The sequence below is a fragment of the Ambystoma mexicanum genome, chromosome 3p (assembly GCF_040938575.1).
Source record: "Ambystoma mexicanum isolate Mex_15411 chromosome 3p, UKY_AmexF1_1, whole genome shotgun sequence".
NCBI classification, from domain to species: domain Eukaryota; kingdom Metazoa; phylum Chordata; class Amphibia; order Caudata; family Ambystomatidae; genus Ambystoma; species Ambystoma mexicanum.
Window position 1 is genome coordinate 203,409,694 of NC_090925.1, and position 19,603 is coordinate 203,429,296.

Genomic DNA, 19,603 nt, shown 5'->3' on the forward strand with positions numbered 1-19,603 from the left:
CATCTAAATGGGGGGAGGGGGCTTTGCCTCTGGGCTTTTTGGGTTTTGTTTTTTTTGTTTTTGGTTTTGTTTTTTCTCTTTTTTTGTCTTTCTTTAAGGTTATTAGATTGTGCTTTCTTCTGTAGGAATGGAATTTGAAGATTATTAATATATTACATTGTAAAGGTTTGTGTCACGCCCTCTTCGTCCGCCTCCACCCCCTCGGCCCCTTCCTAACCTTCCGGGTTGGAGCCTCGGTGCTCACACGGCCACGGATCCCTTCTGCTCAGCCTCCGGCGGCACTTCGCCACTTGTGGCGTCCTTGGCGCCTCTGTCCTCGCCTGTCCTGGGGCTTGCCTTGGCGCTTGCAGGCAAACAGGGGTGCCCACCGACGACACGGGCACCCCAGCAATCCAGCGCCCCACAGCAGAGGGTCATGTGAACCGATTAGCGCTCACGTGACCCGGAGGATTTGAACAAATCGGTCACGAGGCTAGGTGGGCAGTCGCGTCACCCGGAAGAGACGCTTAAAAGGAGCGTCGGTCTGTATTCTCATTGCTTCTCAGCTGTTTTCGCCGGCGAGTCGCTATCTGGAACTTTTCTTGTTGGATTTATGGTATTTGGACCTTGTTTTTTTGCTTACCTGGATTGCTTTGGATTTTCCCACTGAACCTGGTATATTGGTACTGTGCTGACCACTGGACTACATAATTGGACTGCTACTTGAATTATCCTTTAGATTTGTTTATCTTGGACATTCTTGGAGTACTTTTACTCATCTCTGACTGGTACTTGGGGACGGAGGAATTATAATCTACGTGGATCTCAAGTCATAACAGACTGAGAAACCACCCCCCACGAGATTATGGATGCCTCTGTCGGGTACCCGGTGGCTGCCCTTGTCCAAGCAATTACTGTTCTAAGAGCTGATTTGACAGCAGCCACTGCCGCCATCCATCAGCGATTAAAAACGATTCAAAGCGAGAGACATGCCCTACCTCCTGATGAAGAATTCGGAGATGCCGCTTCTCAGCCAGAATCCTCCGTAGCACCAACCACTCCAGCTCCGCTCTATGTACCTACACCCTTCCCATTAGCCGCCCTTGAGAAATTCCATGGAGACCCTCGGAAGTTTCGCACCTTCCTAAATGCAAACTACATTTTTTGTGTCGTCCCCAAGTCTTCCCTGATTCTACCACCAAGGCTGCTTTTACTTTGTCTCATCTTTCTGGTATTGCTGCCACTTGGGCCAACCCGTTGCTGGAAAATGATAGTCCTGTATTGTATGATTTCGACAGGCTAGTTGAGGAAATGACTAAGGTGTTCGACGCACGCCACAAAGCACAGACACAGGACCTGGAACTCCTTGATTTAACACAGGGAAACCCCCGCCTACTTGAATACATAACACGGTTTAATCAATTATCAGTCGAGACGGCCTGGCCAGAAGAAAAGAAAGCAGTTATATTCTAGAAAGGTCTGAGTAATCACATGAAAGATGCCCTTGCTGCAGTTCCCTCACTTCCTACACAATACCCTGAATTAGTGGATTTAGCACTACAAGTAGATGCCAGACACTCTGAAAGGAAGACAGAATCCAAAAGACGTAGCCTTTCTTTTTCCCTGCATCCCATCACAACTGAATCACTAAGTGAACCTATGCAAATCGGAGGTGTCTGCAGTCCCATATCCCCTACTGAGAGGGAAAGGCGCAGACAGGCCAACGTCTGCTTCTATTGTGGCCTGAATGGCCATTTTCTTAAAGAATGCCCCAGACGACCCAAAAAACGATCTATGGGTTTTCTGAAGGCTCGTCCCTAGAGCAGGGGGCACGGACGAGCCCACCAATAGAGCATTATATGCGCCCTCCCTTGTCGCAAGTCTCGCAACCTTTGTCTCTCTCAGCTGTTTTGATTTCTGCTGACAAAATTAAACATCAGGTTCAATTGGTCATGGATGCAGAAGCTACGGGACATTTCACTAGCAGCGTCACTTAACGTGCCTTTACAGAACAATCCAAGACCTGAACCCGTACAGGCCGTGGATGGGTCTCCATTGCTTTCGGGTCCTATCAGACAACAAACTGCACCTCTGACCCTTCTCATGCAAGACACACATCAAGAAGTCCTTACTTTTGACCTGTTTACCACCCCGCAGTATGGTTTGATCCTTGGCACATCTTGGCTACGTACTCACAACCCTGTCATCAATTGGTCCCAAGGTTTAGTGTTTTTTGAGTCAATATACTGCCAAGAACATTGTCTTATCCCACCAGATCCAGTGACCACACCCGCCCAAGTACTGGGCGACATGGCCCAGATATCCATACTTAACCCACAGCCAATGGAGCTGGATGTCTCAGAACATGTAGTCGGTTTCGTTACCACCAATGTACCTCCTGAATACCATGAGTATTTAGAGGTTTTTGACAAAAAAGCCTCAGAACATTTGCCACCTCATCGGTTTTACGACTGCCCCATAGATTTGGTTCCTAGGGCTGCAGTACCTTGTGGCCGGATATATTCCCTATCCCCTCCAAAGGATGCCATTCTGAGGGAATATATACACCAATCTCTCCAAGTAGGGCATATACGGCCATCTCAATCCCCTGCTGCAAGCCCAATATTCTTTGTCTCTAAAAAAGAAGGCGATCTCCGCCCATGTATTGATTATCGTCACCTCAACCATGTTACTGTCAAAGATGGCTATAATATTCCGCTCATCACTCCTTTACTGGATCGCCTTGTCAACGCCACAGTCTTCACCAAACTTGATTTACGCGGATCCTATAACCTCATACGCATCCGTAAGGGTGATGAATGGAAAACAGCTTTTTGCACCAAATACAGTCTTTTTGAATACACGGTTATGCCCTTTGGGCTCTGTAATGCACCAGCAACATTTCAAAGATTCATGAATGCCATATTCCACGATATCATTGACACCTTCATTGTCGTTTACCTGGACGATATCTTGATATTCTCACAGACACAACAAGAACACATTCTACATGTCCGGGAGGTCCTAAACCGACTTCGTACTCACCATCTTTATGCCAAACCTGAAAAATGTCAGTTCCATGTCCATGAAGTAGACTTTTTAGGGTTTCATATCGCCTCTGGGGCGCTGGCTATGAACACCACCAAGGTCCAAGCAGTGGTGGATTGACCCGTACCAAAAACTGTGAAAGAATTACAGTAATTTCTTGGTTTCGCCAACTTTTACAGATGTTTTATCGCGGGTTTCTCCTCCATTGTTGCACCATTAACTCATTTTACAAGTCCAAACACCCCGTTCATATGGACCTCTTTGCACCAGAATGCATTCACAAACCTCAAGACGGCCTTCACTACTGCCCCATTCTACAACACTCCAATCCAGAATTACCCTATATCCTAGAAGCCGACGCCTGCTCATATGCCATGGTTGCCGTTCTGTTCCTAGATGTGTCCCACCACTGGTCTATTATACCCCGTCGCTTTCCATTCACGTAAATTTACTCCCACCGAAAGCCACTACACTGTCACAGAAAAAGAACTAATTAAGGACGCTTTTCAGGTGTGGCAACACCATTTATTGGGGGCTAAACACCAGGTCACAGTTTACACTGATCATCGTAACCTATAAGATTTGGCAACCTTTAAATGCACTAACAGTCGACAAGTCGGTTGACATGTGTTTTTTTCTGCCTATGATTTCGTCATAAAACACCGTCCAGGCACAGCGTATGGAAAAGCGGATGCCCTGTCATGCATTCCTGGGGGCACATATCTCCCCATCTTTCCTGAAACCCTTCTGGACAGTAAACACGTAATCTGTGTATGCACACCTCCAGTGGATCTATTAACCACACTACGCCACTGGGTTACCTCGCATCCAGACCACTTACACAAATGGGAATTAGACATACATGACGGGTTGCCATACATACAAGACAAACTATACTTGCCTACCCTAGACACACACACATTGGCTTTGGAATGGTCCCATGATGCAGCTGTCAACGGTCATCCCGGCCAAAAACGTACCTTGACCTTACTCCAGCGTTGGTGCTGGTGGCCCTCCTATGAGTAGAGATGCAGTGTCCTATGTGGCTTCCTGTTCGGTCTGCGCTCAGTGTAAGAATAGAAAGGGTCGATCCCTTGGACTATTGCAGCCATTACCAATACCATTGAGTCCCTGGCATACTTTCACTATGGACTTTGTAACAGACATGCCTCGAATAATTGGCTACGACACGATATGGGTGGTGGTGGATTCCTTCATGAAGATGGCACGATTCATTCCCTGCATTGGAATACCCACAGCCCCTGCCGTGGCTAATCTTTTTTTTCGTCACATCTTCTGTTCTTTTGGGTTACCTTCTATTCTGATTTCCGATCGGGGCTCACAGTTCACATCCTGCTTTTGGCGGTCACTCACCAAGTTACTCGGAATTGATACACGTTTCTAATCCTACTACCATCCCGAGACAGATGGGCAGACCGAACGTGTCAACCAATCCATGGAACAATATCTGCGTTGCCTCTCCTTACAACACCAACAGTCCTGGTACCAGATACTCCATGTGGCTGAATTTGCATACAATAATGCACCTCATTCATCCACAGGATACTCACCCTTCTATTCCCTTTATGGCCAACATCCTCGTGTATTTCCTGTTCCTGGTCTACCACCCACACTTCCTCCCTCTGTTTCTTCATGCATTAACAACCTAAGGGAAATGCACGCACAGACCTTACTACATCTCCAGGAGTCACAGGTTAAGATGAGTAATGCAGCCAACAAGAGACGTGCTGAGGCACCTCTCTACACTATAGGGGACAGTGTTTGGCTTTCCACTAGGCATCTTCCGTTACCAGGCTGCTGCAAGCTCCTGCCCCGTTTTGTTGGTCCATACCGAATAACCCAGGTAGTCAATCCAGTAGCCTATCGCCTCTCACTGCCCGTATCTTGGCGCATTCACCCAGTATTTCACACTTCCCTTCTTAAACCATGTCCTGATAGTATGCAGAAAGTACTGCCTCCTTCCCCCAGTCCTGAAAGGAACCTCAGTCGAATACAAGGTTAATGCTATTCTGGGATCCCGTGTCATTCGGGGTTGTCTACATTATTTGATAGATTGGTTGGGGTGTGGCCCGGAGGAAAGGTCCTGGAAACCCGCTAGTCAGTTTAATGCCCCTTTGCTGGTTGCTCGTTTCCACAGAGATAATCCTCTAAGCCCACGAGGACTTGTGCCCTTGGGGTGGGGCTCTGTCGCGCCCTCTTCATCCGCCTCCACCTCCTCGGCCCCTTCCTTACCTGCCGGGTTGGAGCATCGGTGCTCGTGCGGGCCACGGATCCCTTAAGCTCGGCCTCCGGCGGCACTTCGCCACTTGTGGCGTCCTTGGCGCCTCTGTCCTCGCCTGTCCTGGGGCTTGCCTTGGCGCTTGCAGGCACACAGGGGTGCCCACCGACGAAACGGGCACCCCAGGAATCCACAACCCCGCAGCAGAAGGTCACGTGAACCGATTAGCGGTCACGTGACCCTGAAGATTTGTACAAATCGGTCAGGTGAGTAGGTGGGCAGTCACATGACCCGGAAGAGATGCTTAAAAGGAGCATTGGTCTGTATTCTCGTTGCTTCACAGCTGTTTTCTCTGGCGAGTCGCTATCTGGACCTTTTCTTGTTGGATTTATGGTATTTGGACCTTGTTTTTTTGCTTACCTGGATTGCTTTGGATTTTCCCACTAAACCTGGTATACTGGTACTGTGCTGACCACTGGACTACATAATTGAACTGTTACCTGGATTATCCTTTGGATTTGTTTGTCTTGGACATTCTTGGATCTTCAAGATTCAAGTATTCAGCCCCACCTTTACTACCCTGATTACCAACATCCTGCCCTCCATTCCTTCAGACAAGAGCAGTTAGGTTCCACGCTAGCACCCGTTATCCTTGGGATAGGTGTTTATTAGTTTTCCTCTTCACTATTAGTCATTGCAGTGTTCTGAGACTTGCATTCTAACTTTGCTTTTCTTTTCAGCCACCCGTTGACCCGGTGCTTCCTGCTCCTGCCTATCTCCTGCGGCCCCAATAACTGGCCAGCGAGTACTTTTACTCATCTCTGACTGGTACTTGGGGACGGAGGCATTATAATCTACGTGGATCTCAAGTCATAACAGTTTGTCTATATTTTTGTATGGATTTTTTAAACCAAATACAATAAAAAAAAAAGATTATTCTGAAGCTATCTATGATGGAATCTATTATCAGAAGTATGCAATATTTCCTTTTCTTTTGTTCACCAACATTTCAGAGTGCGTAACAAAGCACTAAATCACACTGCTGCCCCTTCTGCCCCAGAATTCAAGTCAGAGCAGGAGTTATCTTCAGACTCATTGAAACTAGAAAACAACCAAACACTCTTGATAATTTACCATTCTGGTTTGTCCTTTTTGCACTTTCCTCTGTAAGTTACTAAATGCTATGCCGATATTACTAAAAATAGTTTAGGGGTAGAATCCCTTTAATGATATTATTGCCAACTTTTAACCTATTCGTTTACCCAAGTGAGCTATGCTAGAACGCCATACTTGAAAGAAAAGCATGCGCGACTTTCCACAGTGCTTGAGGGCGAGTCACAAAGTTGTAGGTTCATGATAGCAGGGTTTCCGAGGTGAGAGCTTGAGGAAAACCCTTTGGGAGAACCAGCCAAGGGAAGTTCTTTGTACTGGTAGAAGGCAGTGGCTGAAGACCCGGTCATCAGAACAGTAGACCCAGACTCCTTCCTATGTTCACAACATAGTTCAGAGTTTACCAAGTGGAAGCAGGAGGCGGAATTCGGATATTTGTCTTTGAGAAATATCTCGACTTCATCAACACGCCATATGCATATATTGTATAGTAACGTTTATCTGGGCACATTGAAGTTGGCCACGTTCAGAGCATTGTGGGGAGACAGTAGTCCGTTTTATGTTTTCATGTGCAGTGACCTGAGGACTCTCAGTCGCCAATCCTGCAGGTATGCGTATCACAACTGAAGCCTTAGACCTGTGTAAAAGCTCAGCGACATGGACACATGTTTTAGTGTGTCCAAATAAATTCATCCAGCATGGTTAGGAAGGTGGAAAAAACAGCATAGGTAGCAGTCCATCCTGCAAGATGTTTCTCAGAGGACTCGTCTGTGGGGGGTGCGAGGATCCCTGCCCCCTTAGCCTGTTTCGTAAATAATGGGGTTATGTTGCTACTAAGGCCCAACCGTGGATAATGGTTAAATAATATGCATGATGATTAGAACCCCATACAATAAAATGATAACTATTGTTGGGGGCTGTGGGCAAATACTCTCTCTCCCCCGTCTTCTTAGTTGAGGACAACGTTCGTGATATTTTATAAAGTAAAGGTTCAATGTTTACATTTTAATAATAATGTATATCACTGTATTTTTGTATACATGTTTTTTTATTATGAATTTAGAATCTAGTTCTGTTTCTGTATCATTATTAATCAGTATTTTTTGTATGTCTGTTGTTATGCACTTTTATGGTTTTATGCAGAATACAAGCAAAGGAATATTTGCTGCCTCATTCGTTTGTTGGAGATGCGGGTGGGTTATTCTGCATGCTCTGAATTTCTTGGGACATGTCCTCAGCTGCTCTTCTTCTGTTTCAGTTATGGTGACTGTAATTTGAGGCACAATATTTCATGGCCTCCCCCGTTCTTTTCCAGGTCCTGCCACCGCTTCCACTGACGGACGAAATGCTGAAGGAGGGCCTGTCACTACTCTGCAAAACAGGAAATGGTCTGGCCCATGCCTACGTGAGGCTGGATGTCAAGGAAAAGTGAGGCCACTGCTCAGTGTGCAACACTGTTCTTAGCAAATCAATGTCCTTGCAATGCACATACGTGAGCTGCTCATCTTTGTGCAGTCAGTAGTCTGTGTCTTTCAGTCCAAAGTCCCAGAGTACTTCCTCTCACATTCTAGCCCTGGCCCATGCCATAAGAAGCCATGGCAAAGAAGCTGGCTAGATAGCAAAGGGAGTTAACGCTACCCCCAGAATGCAATTTCGAGTCAGACATTCATCAACATACAGGGAGTACTATTAAATACGGTGAGAAAAAAAATATTTTAATACAGCACTTAGAAGAGTTAGGAATCCAGCATTACACACTCTGTACAAACATATTATTAAAAATCACTAGGACTTTTTCATTTCGTTTTTACGTGTTCTTGAGAGATGTACGTGAAAATGTCGAAAGGGAAAAGTCTGTGGCAAGAAAGACCAAAGTTTATTTAAACATATTTCCCTTTCGACATTTTCACCTATGTCCCTCTCCCTCATTAATTCACACCTCATTACTTAACTTACGGCGGCACACTTCGCTGTGTGCCGCCTACTCCCCTGTCTCCCCGTAACGCCAGTTCCTTCCACTTACGTGTAAATGAACCCGCACCGCAGGGTTCTGTTTTCTTTTTTTTAATTTCCTATTTCTTTATTTTCCACAAAGTGGGGGACAACACAACCCCTGATCCCATTATAGTGATAAAGGGTGCGGTGGACACACCCACCACCCCTGCTACCCTTGTTCGCTGTAATGGGAATGTATGGCATATTGTTTAGCTATTTCAACTGTACGTAACTTTCGTACAGCCGAAATTCGAACAATTTTGTCATATGTTAATTTTTCATTCAACATTTTCTGTGGATACCGTTCTTGTCTTAGCCTGATAATGAAATGCAGTGACATCACAGATTGGGCCGATCCCTTGAGTTCCCTCTAATGGACTCCATGCTGAGCTGTCTGTGGACCAAATCTCACACTTGCCTTCAAACAGCACTCCCCCTTCCTGCCTCGATGTTCATGCTAATGCTCAGGTTGTATGTTCAGTTCACCCTAAATTCCGCAATACCAGGAAGTGGCAATCCCCTCCTAAAAATGTGTAACTGATGCATTTGCCACAGAGGCCAAGAGGTCCTAATTACCCATCTGGCAGAAGATGCACTAGGCAAGGAGAGGCCCCTCAGGACTTAACAACATTAGCGAGCAAGCCGCCCTGACACCTAGATATTTTTTGGGGGTGGGTGGGAGATCCTGTTTTTTTGAGTTGCCCAACCTTGTACCAAATCCTAATGGAGGATAGTGAACACGTACTCCATGTCTTGGTGTCCTTCTTGATCCCAGGTGGAACCTTGTGGCAGTTCCAATGCCAACTTTGTCTGTTCGTGCCCGACGTGGCACTACATAGTAAATTGCCACTTGGTCCAGTTTTCTATTTGCAAGCCTATCCCTCTATCAGACAATCAGACTACATATTAATCGTTCCCCCTGTGTACCTTCATGTGGTCCAGTTGTTCAGTGCTCTGCTTCAGTAGCATTGTCTCTTGTTTATCCAATCACCCAAGTGTCTAGTTCTAGCTGCCGTCAAACGCGTACAATATACTGTGACATGTCTACAAGCCACATCATTCGACTTGAGGTAGATCTCATGATTTCCTTGGTCCGGTGCAGGTTGAGACGAAATCTAAGAAAATGAGACCGATACCATGATAAGGGGAAAAGCTGCAAATATCTAGGTGTACAGCCATAGGCCTTAACTTCTTCCCCAAGAGCTGATTGCAATCAATGGGTATTCCTATCTTCCATTGTGCGGATCCAGTCCGACTCCCAGATTTTATTTTATATCTTGTCTGAGTTGATTAACAAAGTTTCTAAATTAGCACCTAAAGAGTCCAGCTTGGCCCTACAGCAAATCTCCCACTGCCTCAGAATGTCAGGACCCATCTTGCCAAACCCTGCACCAAGGATCTAAAACGTACATTTCCGAAACAATGACAGCGTCTTCCAGATCGTTCTTGCCAATAATGATGTTAACCCCAACTCGTACCTAATCACGGAAATCAATATCAAGTTTGGGAGCTTGAAGATCATCTGTGACAATTACTTCTGTGCCAATTGCTTTCCTTTACTCACGATTACAGTCTTGTTTCCTCGATTTCTTTGAGTTGGTCCTCGAACAGTCAACAGAAGAAATGGTTGGGTCTCCCTCAGCACGCTGAGAGGCCACTAAAATGGGCTCTGAGCACCCCGTGGGCAGCACCCTCTGGAAACCCTCTGGGAAATAAAACCCGGCTGTTGGTATCTTTGGTTCTTGTATGAAGATAGCTGTCCTTTCCACGATGTCCCAATAGGCGAATGTGGCGGAAATAATCTCCGCTGGAATCCGTGAATGCTCACAACAAGGAAGATGGAGGAATTTCAAGCAGCAGCCAGTGCACCCAAATAGGTGCCATCTTAGGGTGTGTTTCAGATAGCCTGGATGGTGTCTTTTCCATTGGATCCATAGGGATCTGCGAGATCCTCTAACAGTATGCCCTCCCCGTGGGGTACGTGCCCCCGGTTTCCATGGATGAGAGCGATGATATCTGTTTACTAGGCGGAGTGGGTGCACCGAGGAAGCAGGTTCCCAGGAACGTTCAGGTACGTGTTCCTTTAGTTGAGACATGAAATACGTTGTGGATTCGATTCCAAGTTCTGGAAAAAGTCGGATGCGATAATCAACTTTCCCTATTGCCTTGAGTACGAGAAAGGGACCAAAGTACTGTGGAGACAATTTAGAAGGAACAAGATGTTTGGGTAGATATTTAGACGAGAGCCATATGAGGTCTCCAACTTTGTAAGTGGTCTCTTGGGAACGCTGCTTGAAGCTTTGCTCTGGCTCTCGCCTCTACTAGAGAATCAAGGGCTCTTGCATGTTCTGTTTGTATTTACGTTACGATGGCATCCACAGATAGTATTTTGGTTGCTGGAGGTGGCAACCGTAGGTAATATCGACGGATAAAAAATGTATGAGCAAAAAAAAGTAGACATTCGTATGCTAGAGTGTTGAACATTATTGTATGCGAATTCCGCATAAGGCAATAGTGCATTCGAGTCATCTTGTGAGGCTGAAACAAAACAACAAAGGTATTGTTCCAATGACTGGTTGAGCCGTTCGGTTTGACCGTTTGATTGGGGATGATACCCCGAAGTGAGATTCCTTTTGGATGCCAAGTGCCTTACAAAGGTGTATCCAAAATGCAGATATATATTGAGGTACTTGGTCAGATAATATACTCTTGGGAAGTCCATGCAAACGAAAAATAGTGTGCGAAAAACATGTTGCCATTTGTGCAGCAGAAGGCACCTTGGTTAAAGGGATAAAGTGGGCCATTTGTGTCATAGAGTCTACTGTTACCATGATGGTTGTGAATTGGGAAGATGGAGGGAGTTCCAGAATAAAGTCTGTGGAAACTCTTTCCCATGGTTGAGTGGGGAGCAATGGTTGTACCAGTTTCCCCATTGGCATGCGTCGGGGCGTCTTTGATTGTAGACAGGTTGTACAAGAGGCTATATAGTCTGTGATATCTTCCTTCAGATGATGCCACCAAAAATATCGGCGAATTAAGTCCTAGGTGGTGTTGTTTCCTCTGTGTCCTGCAGTCTTGTGATTGTGACAAAGGCCCAGGATTTTTTTCCTAAAACCGGCAGAAGGGATGTATAACTGATTGTTATGATACCAAAGGTCTTGCTCTTGAGATCATTTGTGGAGTCGGATTTCCTGTTAGGTAATTGAACTGCTCTCTTCTCTGACTTCTTGTAGAAAAGTAGAAATGACATACAAAAAAGTGGTCTGGGGAAGAATCTTTTCTCATATATTGGGTGTTCCAATCTCTAGCACCTGCACAAAGAAGGAGTTTACATAAGAATAGCAGTTAGTCACGTAATCTCCCCACGCCCCATCCCTCCTTCGTGCAGAAGAGTTCCTCGTAAACACACTCCTGGGGTGAGCTGATAAGCCTAAAACTGCACAGTCATTACGCCCTTCTCTGCATCTCAGGGGCACTCTTTGGGAATTCACTTCTGCTGTTTATGACTATTTTATATCTGTCGTGTCAGGCCTTTACCACCCTCTGCCCTTCCCTTCTTCTTGGAATTTGACATCTGATTAACAAGAAAACAAACTTTGCAACACTGCCTAGTCGCACGCAATCACCCTTTTCTGCTCCGAGGCTCTACAGGATTCATCTTGCTACAACATGGGCAAAACCTTACTAATTTTTGTATCCCCAATTTGCCCCTTTTGCTCATGTTGAGCAAGATTATACGTCAATCTTATTCAAATCCTCCATTTCCTTCAACCACATTATCCGCAAATGCTCCTTTTCCTGATGAGAGTGGGTATCCTGTACCTTGCGGGTTGTCCTGCTACAGCTATCCATACAACCTCCAATAAGCATTGGCGAAAATTGTATGCACAGGCAGCAAACCAGGGCTAATCCTATCACTACCAGTATTGGGGTTAGCAACTTCCAGCCAAGATCTTTCAGTAACTTCACCCACCAACTATCTCCGACCCCCTCCTCATAGTGGATTGTCTCGGCTATCTTATGTAACCTGGATATCCCGGACAACACTCCCTCACTTGCATCAGGAATATACATGCAACATTGGGAACTCACCATAGTACAAAACGCTGCCCCTTTTTGCTGTCAACACATCCAACACGTACCTATTCTGTAATTCATCTAACCGTATGGCCTTCATCTCATATGTAATATTAGTGAGTATATCAGCTGTTTCACTAATCGTGGTCTCCACTGCCCTACTTAGTCTGCGTACCTCTTGGGAGTTCAGGAATATTCCTACAGGGAGTGGCATTGCCTTTACTATGTCAATAAATATATCCAGATCAGTGTCTGATTGGTCAGGCCCTTTCCTTATCTCTCTCTTATACCAGTGTTTAGCATACATTTATTTTGGGGTATAGATCATAGCAGCAGGTATTATCCTGGCAAAATAACATGTTCCCGAAAAGTTCCTGGGAAAGCCATAGATAAAACCTTTTTATTACAAACATACGCGTACCCTTCAATCTCACCTATACCCCTACTATACCTAGAAAGATTGTATGTTATACTACATCCCAAAATAGTTTCTCCTTTCATTCCCTTGAAACAAATATTCTTCCTTGAGTACTCTCTGGTTACCATCAAGGGGGGTGGAGGTAATTTCCCTACCCTTGCCTGACCTACAAGGTCTCTTAAAGAGTAGGTTACTACCTCCTGTTTCATATTATGAACTATACCTGCTGATATGTCTGACCATTCCATTGTAAAGCACCTGGAAGTATTTGGCATATACTTGTCTAGTGAGAGAACCCTCATCCAAAGCAAAATACACCTGTCAACTTCTGGTACCGCAAAAGCATACATTGGTATTCCATCTCCTGCATGGCGGGGAACATGACCACATATCCAACAATTTGAAAAGTTCAACGCCTTCTGTGTTGCATTCATTAAGCGTATATATGCATTCCTACTATACTCTTCATCTTCATGACCATCATGCTCATGCCTGTCTCTACTATATACATAATTGATATTGGTATCATTTGAAGAGTTTGCCACGGAAAACATATTCTTAAATTCATACATTGAAGGGTGTTCCAGATACCATAAAAAATACACCAAGCTCTGTTACCACCAAGACACCTGCCATACATAAAACAGTATTTTCCTTCCTTTTACACCCATATTTGTCCACCTTCATCCATCCTTGTAGGTGGGAAGGCAGAGCTAAATCCTGCAGTTCCATCTCACTTATCATTGCTTCTGCCACCTTACCTGAGGGTATGCTGACACTTGCAGGTTAAGTTCCGTGGCTTGGCTGGGTCCTAGCGCCTTGCGTTCTACCCTAGTGAGCAGCCTCTCACTCTTACAGCTTACGTTCCCAACCCTATTTAAAGCTCCAGTGTCTTTGTACCCTAAACGTACAGGGCGCACCAGCGGCCCTTTCACCGATCTGTCCCATGCCTCGTTGTGCCTTGTCCAGGAGGGACGCCGGAGGCCCTTCAAGCAACTGCTCGTTGTCTTCGGCAAGGCTGAGCACTGCTCTGACCGACAAAAGAGTCTGTGTCTCTCTAACAATCAAAGTTCAATTCACAGTCCTTGCTCGTTGCCTGGCACATATACTTTCCATGAACTCAAGTTGTACCTGAGGACATCCATTGGGAGAGGGGTCTGGGATGATTCCAACGGGCTCGTTTGTACCCCCGTTGATTGCAATAGTTCTATAGCAGCAGCTTTCTTCACATGACTTGCATGGTACCAGTGTGGTTTGCCGTCAACTTTCAGTGCTGTCTGCGTTGTCAGCAACACCTGATAGGGTCCTTTCCAGCGCGGCTGCAGGCCGCTAGTTCTGTCAAAGGCTTTAATTACAACCCAGTCCCCGGGTTTCACATCATGGCCTGGCCCAATTGGTGGTACTGGGGCCGCATTTTTCACCTGCATATGTATAGAAAAAAGCCTGTTAGTCAATGCAATACAATGTTGTTGCAACGCTGGCCAGGTTTGTTAAGACAATCTTTTTGGGTGTTCAGTCCATGGGTGCGTTTGGGCGCAGCTCTCATGCTGAGCAATGCCAGGGGCAAGGCATCAGGACACTTCAAACCTGTTTCTGCACATACCTTTACAAATGTGTTCTTAAATATTTTATGTATTCAATAATTCCTGCTGACTGGGGGTGAAACATGGCATGGAATCTTTGATCAATCCCCAGTACCTTGCATACCTTTTCCACCACCTTGGCCGTGAAATGCGACCCATTTTCTGACCATAGATAGGTGCGGACCGTATACAGCGGTACCCAATAGTTCAATATACACTTTGCAGTGGAGGCACCCCTCCTGAATAACCACATTTCATTACCAAGAAGTTCCAGATGTATAAAATCCATATACACCACTTCAAAGGGTTGTTTGGGCAGTTTACAGTGCCCTGCTGGGGCTGGCACACCCTTTCCAACATTGTACATTACACAGATTTTGCCCTGCTTTGCCCATTGCCTGCAATAGGGACCAATTATTTTGTTCTCCCAGACAGTTTTTAGCACACTTTCAGTGTTCTAGCATTTACATGTGTTGGTTCATGTGCCACGTTTACTACAACAGGGAGGTATGCATCTGGTAACAACCAACTCCTTGTGTTCACATTTGCCCATGCCCCACTCTCCAGTTGTCTTATATTTTCATCCGAGTGCCAGGTTTTCCTTTCTTCCTCTGTTGCATCTTCCTGGATTCTTACTACCTGCTCCCCCACACCCAATTCCCCTCCTTCAGTTTCACACATATATTGTCCAAGTGCCACTGCCACCGCCCTCATACATGGCGGTAATCCTCAGGCAACTGCATCTAATCCAGTTGAGAAGTAGGCACATGGCTTTTTCCTCCCACCTTGTTGTTGGGTTAATACAGACACAGAACACCCATTCACCTCATCCATAAATAAATAAAACATTTTCCCATAATCGGGTGTCCCCAGATCTGGTGCGTTACACAAGGCGCTCTTCAACGCCACGTACCCCTCTTCCATCTCTTTGTTCCATTCGAAGGGTACGTGGTGTTTCTCATCCTTTAATGTTTTTAACAGTGGTTTAGCTATTACTGAGAACTCTGATATCCTAGTGCCTACAATATGACAACATTCCCAACACCTTTCATGTTCTGGGAATCGGCATAGCCTGAATCAACGCTACTCGGTCTGTTGACAGTGACCGCCCTTCTTTTGACAAAACATAGCCCAAATAGTCAATTCGTCGCTATACATATGCATTTTTGCTAAAGGCACTTTGTGATTATGTTTTACCAGGTGAAACAGTACCATAACAGTTGCTTCCCATATATCATCTATGTACTGGACCGAGGATGTCCCTGTTGGTAGCATTTACCCACTCAGCAGTTCTTCCTCACATCACCAAGCTGCAGAACCAGCAAAACGGCTTCGCTGGCTCCTGTAAGCACCATTGCCTCACCCCAAAACTGCGTTTTTCAATGACAAAAAAACGGCTGCACCACCTGGCCAAGCGCGTATTGGGCAGGATGCAACAAGGGGGGCCCATTGAAAAGGCTTGCCAGGGTGTCCTTACATGTACAAAAGAAGGGGAGCGAAAGAAACAGCGCTGCTCCACTGCAGGCACAAAATTCCCATTGAAAAAGGGAATATTTCACAGTCAAAATAATGCCACTCTGATGCCATTTGTCCCTGTCCTTCATCACACCACCTTTATAAAAACCATGTCATGCCCAGCCATATTCACACTGTGCTCCATCAGAAAAGAGCCTTATTCCTGAAAGACAGACTGCCAGCCAAACCTGAGAAGATCAACAAAGGCTTTCCTTCAGCTACATGAAAAACGCTTAAATTGTGCTACAAAATGTAAAAAATCACTGCTTGAAAGAAAGTCATAGCTTTCTGTGCACATGTCAATTTCATGAAGACATTTGCCTTGTACAGACTGTTGTGTAAAATAAGCTCACTACAGCAACAACAAAGCTGACCAGATTTCACTACTAGGCCAAAGCATAGCTGACTCCACTCCAGCAAAGGCCTAGTTTAAGAAAATCCCACAAAAAAATCCCATTAAAAGAAAGGTGGGGGGCAGGCTGTGGTACCTTAGCATCCTGAGACCAGACCTGCTTGTCCACTACCTGTGCCCTGCAGTGTCCCGAATTGCCCAGCCGCCTCTCCACCAAGAGAGTCCGCCACCCGGCGACCCGAGCGGTGCAGTGACCAAACCCTGCTGACTGCTCCAAAATTCCCAAACCCCAAGCGTAGCCTGCGAGCATCCCACACCCCACAACACACAGTTTACCCCATCCTGATCCGTGTGTCCCTGTTCCACTTCTCCAAACAATCCCATCCCGACCCCGGCAACCCACTGAAACTGCTAGAATTCTCTGCGCACCCTGCCGCTGAATCTCCCAGCGCCAGGGCCACTTTCCTATTTTACTTTTGTTCTGCATAAATCATAAGTCATTAGCGATATTTTGACCAACAAATTAATTCTCCCCAAAGAAAAAGGGACAGACCGCATGAAGGGCCACAACTGCAGCGCACCCTGATATTCACAGGTGGTGCCCCTGCCCTCCCAGCCACCAAATCCAATCCAAGTAAAACCCGTCCTTCACCTTAAAACTGCCCCTCTCTTCTTTACTGCTACACCCTCCCCCAAACGAACCTCATTCCACCTTCCACCTTCCAAATCTCCTTCAAACCACCAGCTAGAGATCTATTTCCACCTCTATACCATACCATCTATACCATCCCTGCGATATACATCTATCCCCCAGGCCAAAAACCGCATTAAGAATTCAAGTATTTCACCCGTTTTCCTCAAATTCGTTTGTGTCATTTTTAAACGGGAATTAGGTAAATGGCAAGTTTTCCAACGTGTCATTCGACTGCAGCATGTTCTAAACTTTCCACTTGTTTTCAAATTGCATGCCTTTTGCTGATCCTTTCCTTGTGGTTGCCAGTGATACAACATACCTGCTATTGTGATAAAACATATGTATATCATAATTTTGACCACACATTAAGTAATTATTTGTAAAATTTGAGTGCCATTTTAGACCTTTGCAAAGGGTTTTGCCTCTTATTGTATCTGTTTAGTGCCTCCTATTCCTGACTACCTGCTGCTTCTTTCTATCTTTCTATCCACTCAGAATTTGATTACTTGTGGGTTGAGGGAACATTGCAGGGGGAAACCTTAACTTGGGTGCTATCTATCCTAATTCAAAAAGTGCTCCTATTCACTTGTGCTTCATATATGTTCCAGGAGAAGGTCAATTAAGTGCATTGCTTCCATTTTCATTGTAAATATCACCCCATTGGTGATTGCTGCCCCACATAAAAACTGCATGATTTCTTTGAATTATTATTATTATTTTTTTATAAATAAATATTGTTTTTTTCCAGCAACCAGCCTGGTTCACGGTCCATTGCGACCCGGGGTATTTGAAAAAGGGGTGTAATACGAGTTGTGTACCATCTCAAATTGAATCCGCATAAAAATGAAGAGAAACGCATCTCAGTTGTGCGCTACATACTAGGCTGAGACCAAGGTTTCACACATTTGAGACAAGGTACACATTTAAGACATCCTGTCACTGTACCCTGTGGCTTCTTATGACTTTACCTTGGATCCACTAGTATGTAACTGATAAACGTCATTGTATCATTAGCCTACTCACATATCACGGTACCTGTACAATACCTATCATGCCTGTACCTAACTTTCTGTACTTTCATCTTCATATGCCTGTAAACCTACCTCACTGCAATGTACTTTCATTTATGGCATGTATGTAAACTACCTTTCCATAACATGTATTTTATGACATGCGCCCAGATGCCTTTGGCCAGGCGCACTATATAAATAAACAAAATACAAATACTAAATAAAAGGCGTGTTACCTGATTGAAATCCTTAAACTTAACAACAAATTCCCCATGACCTTTGTTTCACTTGTAACTTCTACATCTGGACCGGTCCTTTACATCAATCATCCATCCTTCCTTTCAGTCTTCACAACAGACCTCATCATTAATACGTACCATAAAACTGATACTCTTGTCCCAACGGCCTTACCAACCGTTTCTCCTACCTGCACTCACCTCTTGTGGGGTCTTCGCCTCGAAGTCTGCTGGACCCAAAGGGCGGCAGCCTGCTGTCATGTCGTCCGGCGGGGCTGGCGGAGGAAGGGTAATGCGTTTGTGCAGTCAATGGTGCTTCTTCATTTGTTGGGGCCCCGATACCATTACTCCTCCAGCCTCGCCCTGAAAGGCCTCACTCAGTGAAGGGCTGCCACACCTTTGGGTCCCTTCGTGGTCGCCAGTAAATGGGGGTACACTTTCGCTACCCCACTTCTGTCAAAGGGGACCTCAATCCAGAAAAGACTCAGACGGTTGGTCAAGTCATCCATTTATTCAATTTCAGCATTCGCGAATGGGCATGACTTCCTGCACATTCAAAAGACTGCGCAGGAGTGAGCTGATAAGCATTAGGTCTGCATGGTTTATATACATTTTCAAATATCATTGGTTCCAATCTCTAGCACGTGCACAAAGAAGGATTTTACATAAGCATAGCAGTTAGTCACGTAATCTTCCTCCCCCCACATCCCTCCTTTGTGCAGAAGAGTTTCTCGTGAACACACTCCTGGGGTAAGCTGATAAGCCTAAAACTGCACAGTCATTACGCCCTTCTCTGAATCTCAGGGGCACTCTTTGGGAATTCACTTCTGCTGTTCATGACGATTTTGTATCTGTCGTGTCAGGCCTTTACCACCCTCTGCCCTTCCCTTCTTCTTGGAATTTGACATCTGATTAACAAAAAAACAAACTTTGCAACACTGCCTAGTCGCACGCAATCACCCTTTTCTGCTCTGAGGCTCTACAGGATTCATCTTGCTACAATATGGGCAAAACCTTACTAATTTTTGTATCCCCATTGGTTCCTGGAATATAAGTAATTTTCATATCATAGGAGGAAAAAAATATGCCCAATGAGCTTGGCGGCTATTTTGGCACTCAAAGTTCTGGAGATATTTCAGGTTCCGGTGGTCTGTTTGATTCAAGACTGGGTACTGTGCTCCTAAGAGAAGGTGTCCCCATTCCTGGCAGGCCTTTTTTATGGCCAGAAGTTCTTTTTCTAGAACCTTGTAGTTGCGATCAGAAGGAGTAAGCGTCTTGGACATATAGGCTATGGGATGTTCAGTGCCGGTTTTTTAAACCTGCTTGAGCACTCCTCCAATGGTGGCG

The 19,603-nt window shown here is 45.4% G+C and overlaps 1 protein-coding gene across 4 annotated transcripts in view; it reads left to right on the plus strand.

Annotated features, from left to right (window-relative positions):
* Positions 1–19,603, plus strand: part of LRRC23 (leucine rich repeat containing 23) — a 774,543-nt gene that overhangs the window by 720,413 nt on the left and 34,527 nt on the right. For all 4 annotated transcript variants that reach the window (XM_069650643.1, XM_069650642.1, XM_069650641.1 and 1 more), the window contains one exon: positions 7,692–7,804. In XM_069650643.1, coding sequence (XP_069506744.1) covers positions 7,692–7,804 — 113 coding nt within the window. The remainder of the gene's footprint in view (positions 1–7,691; positions 7,805–19,603) is intronic.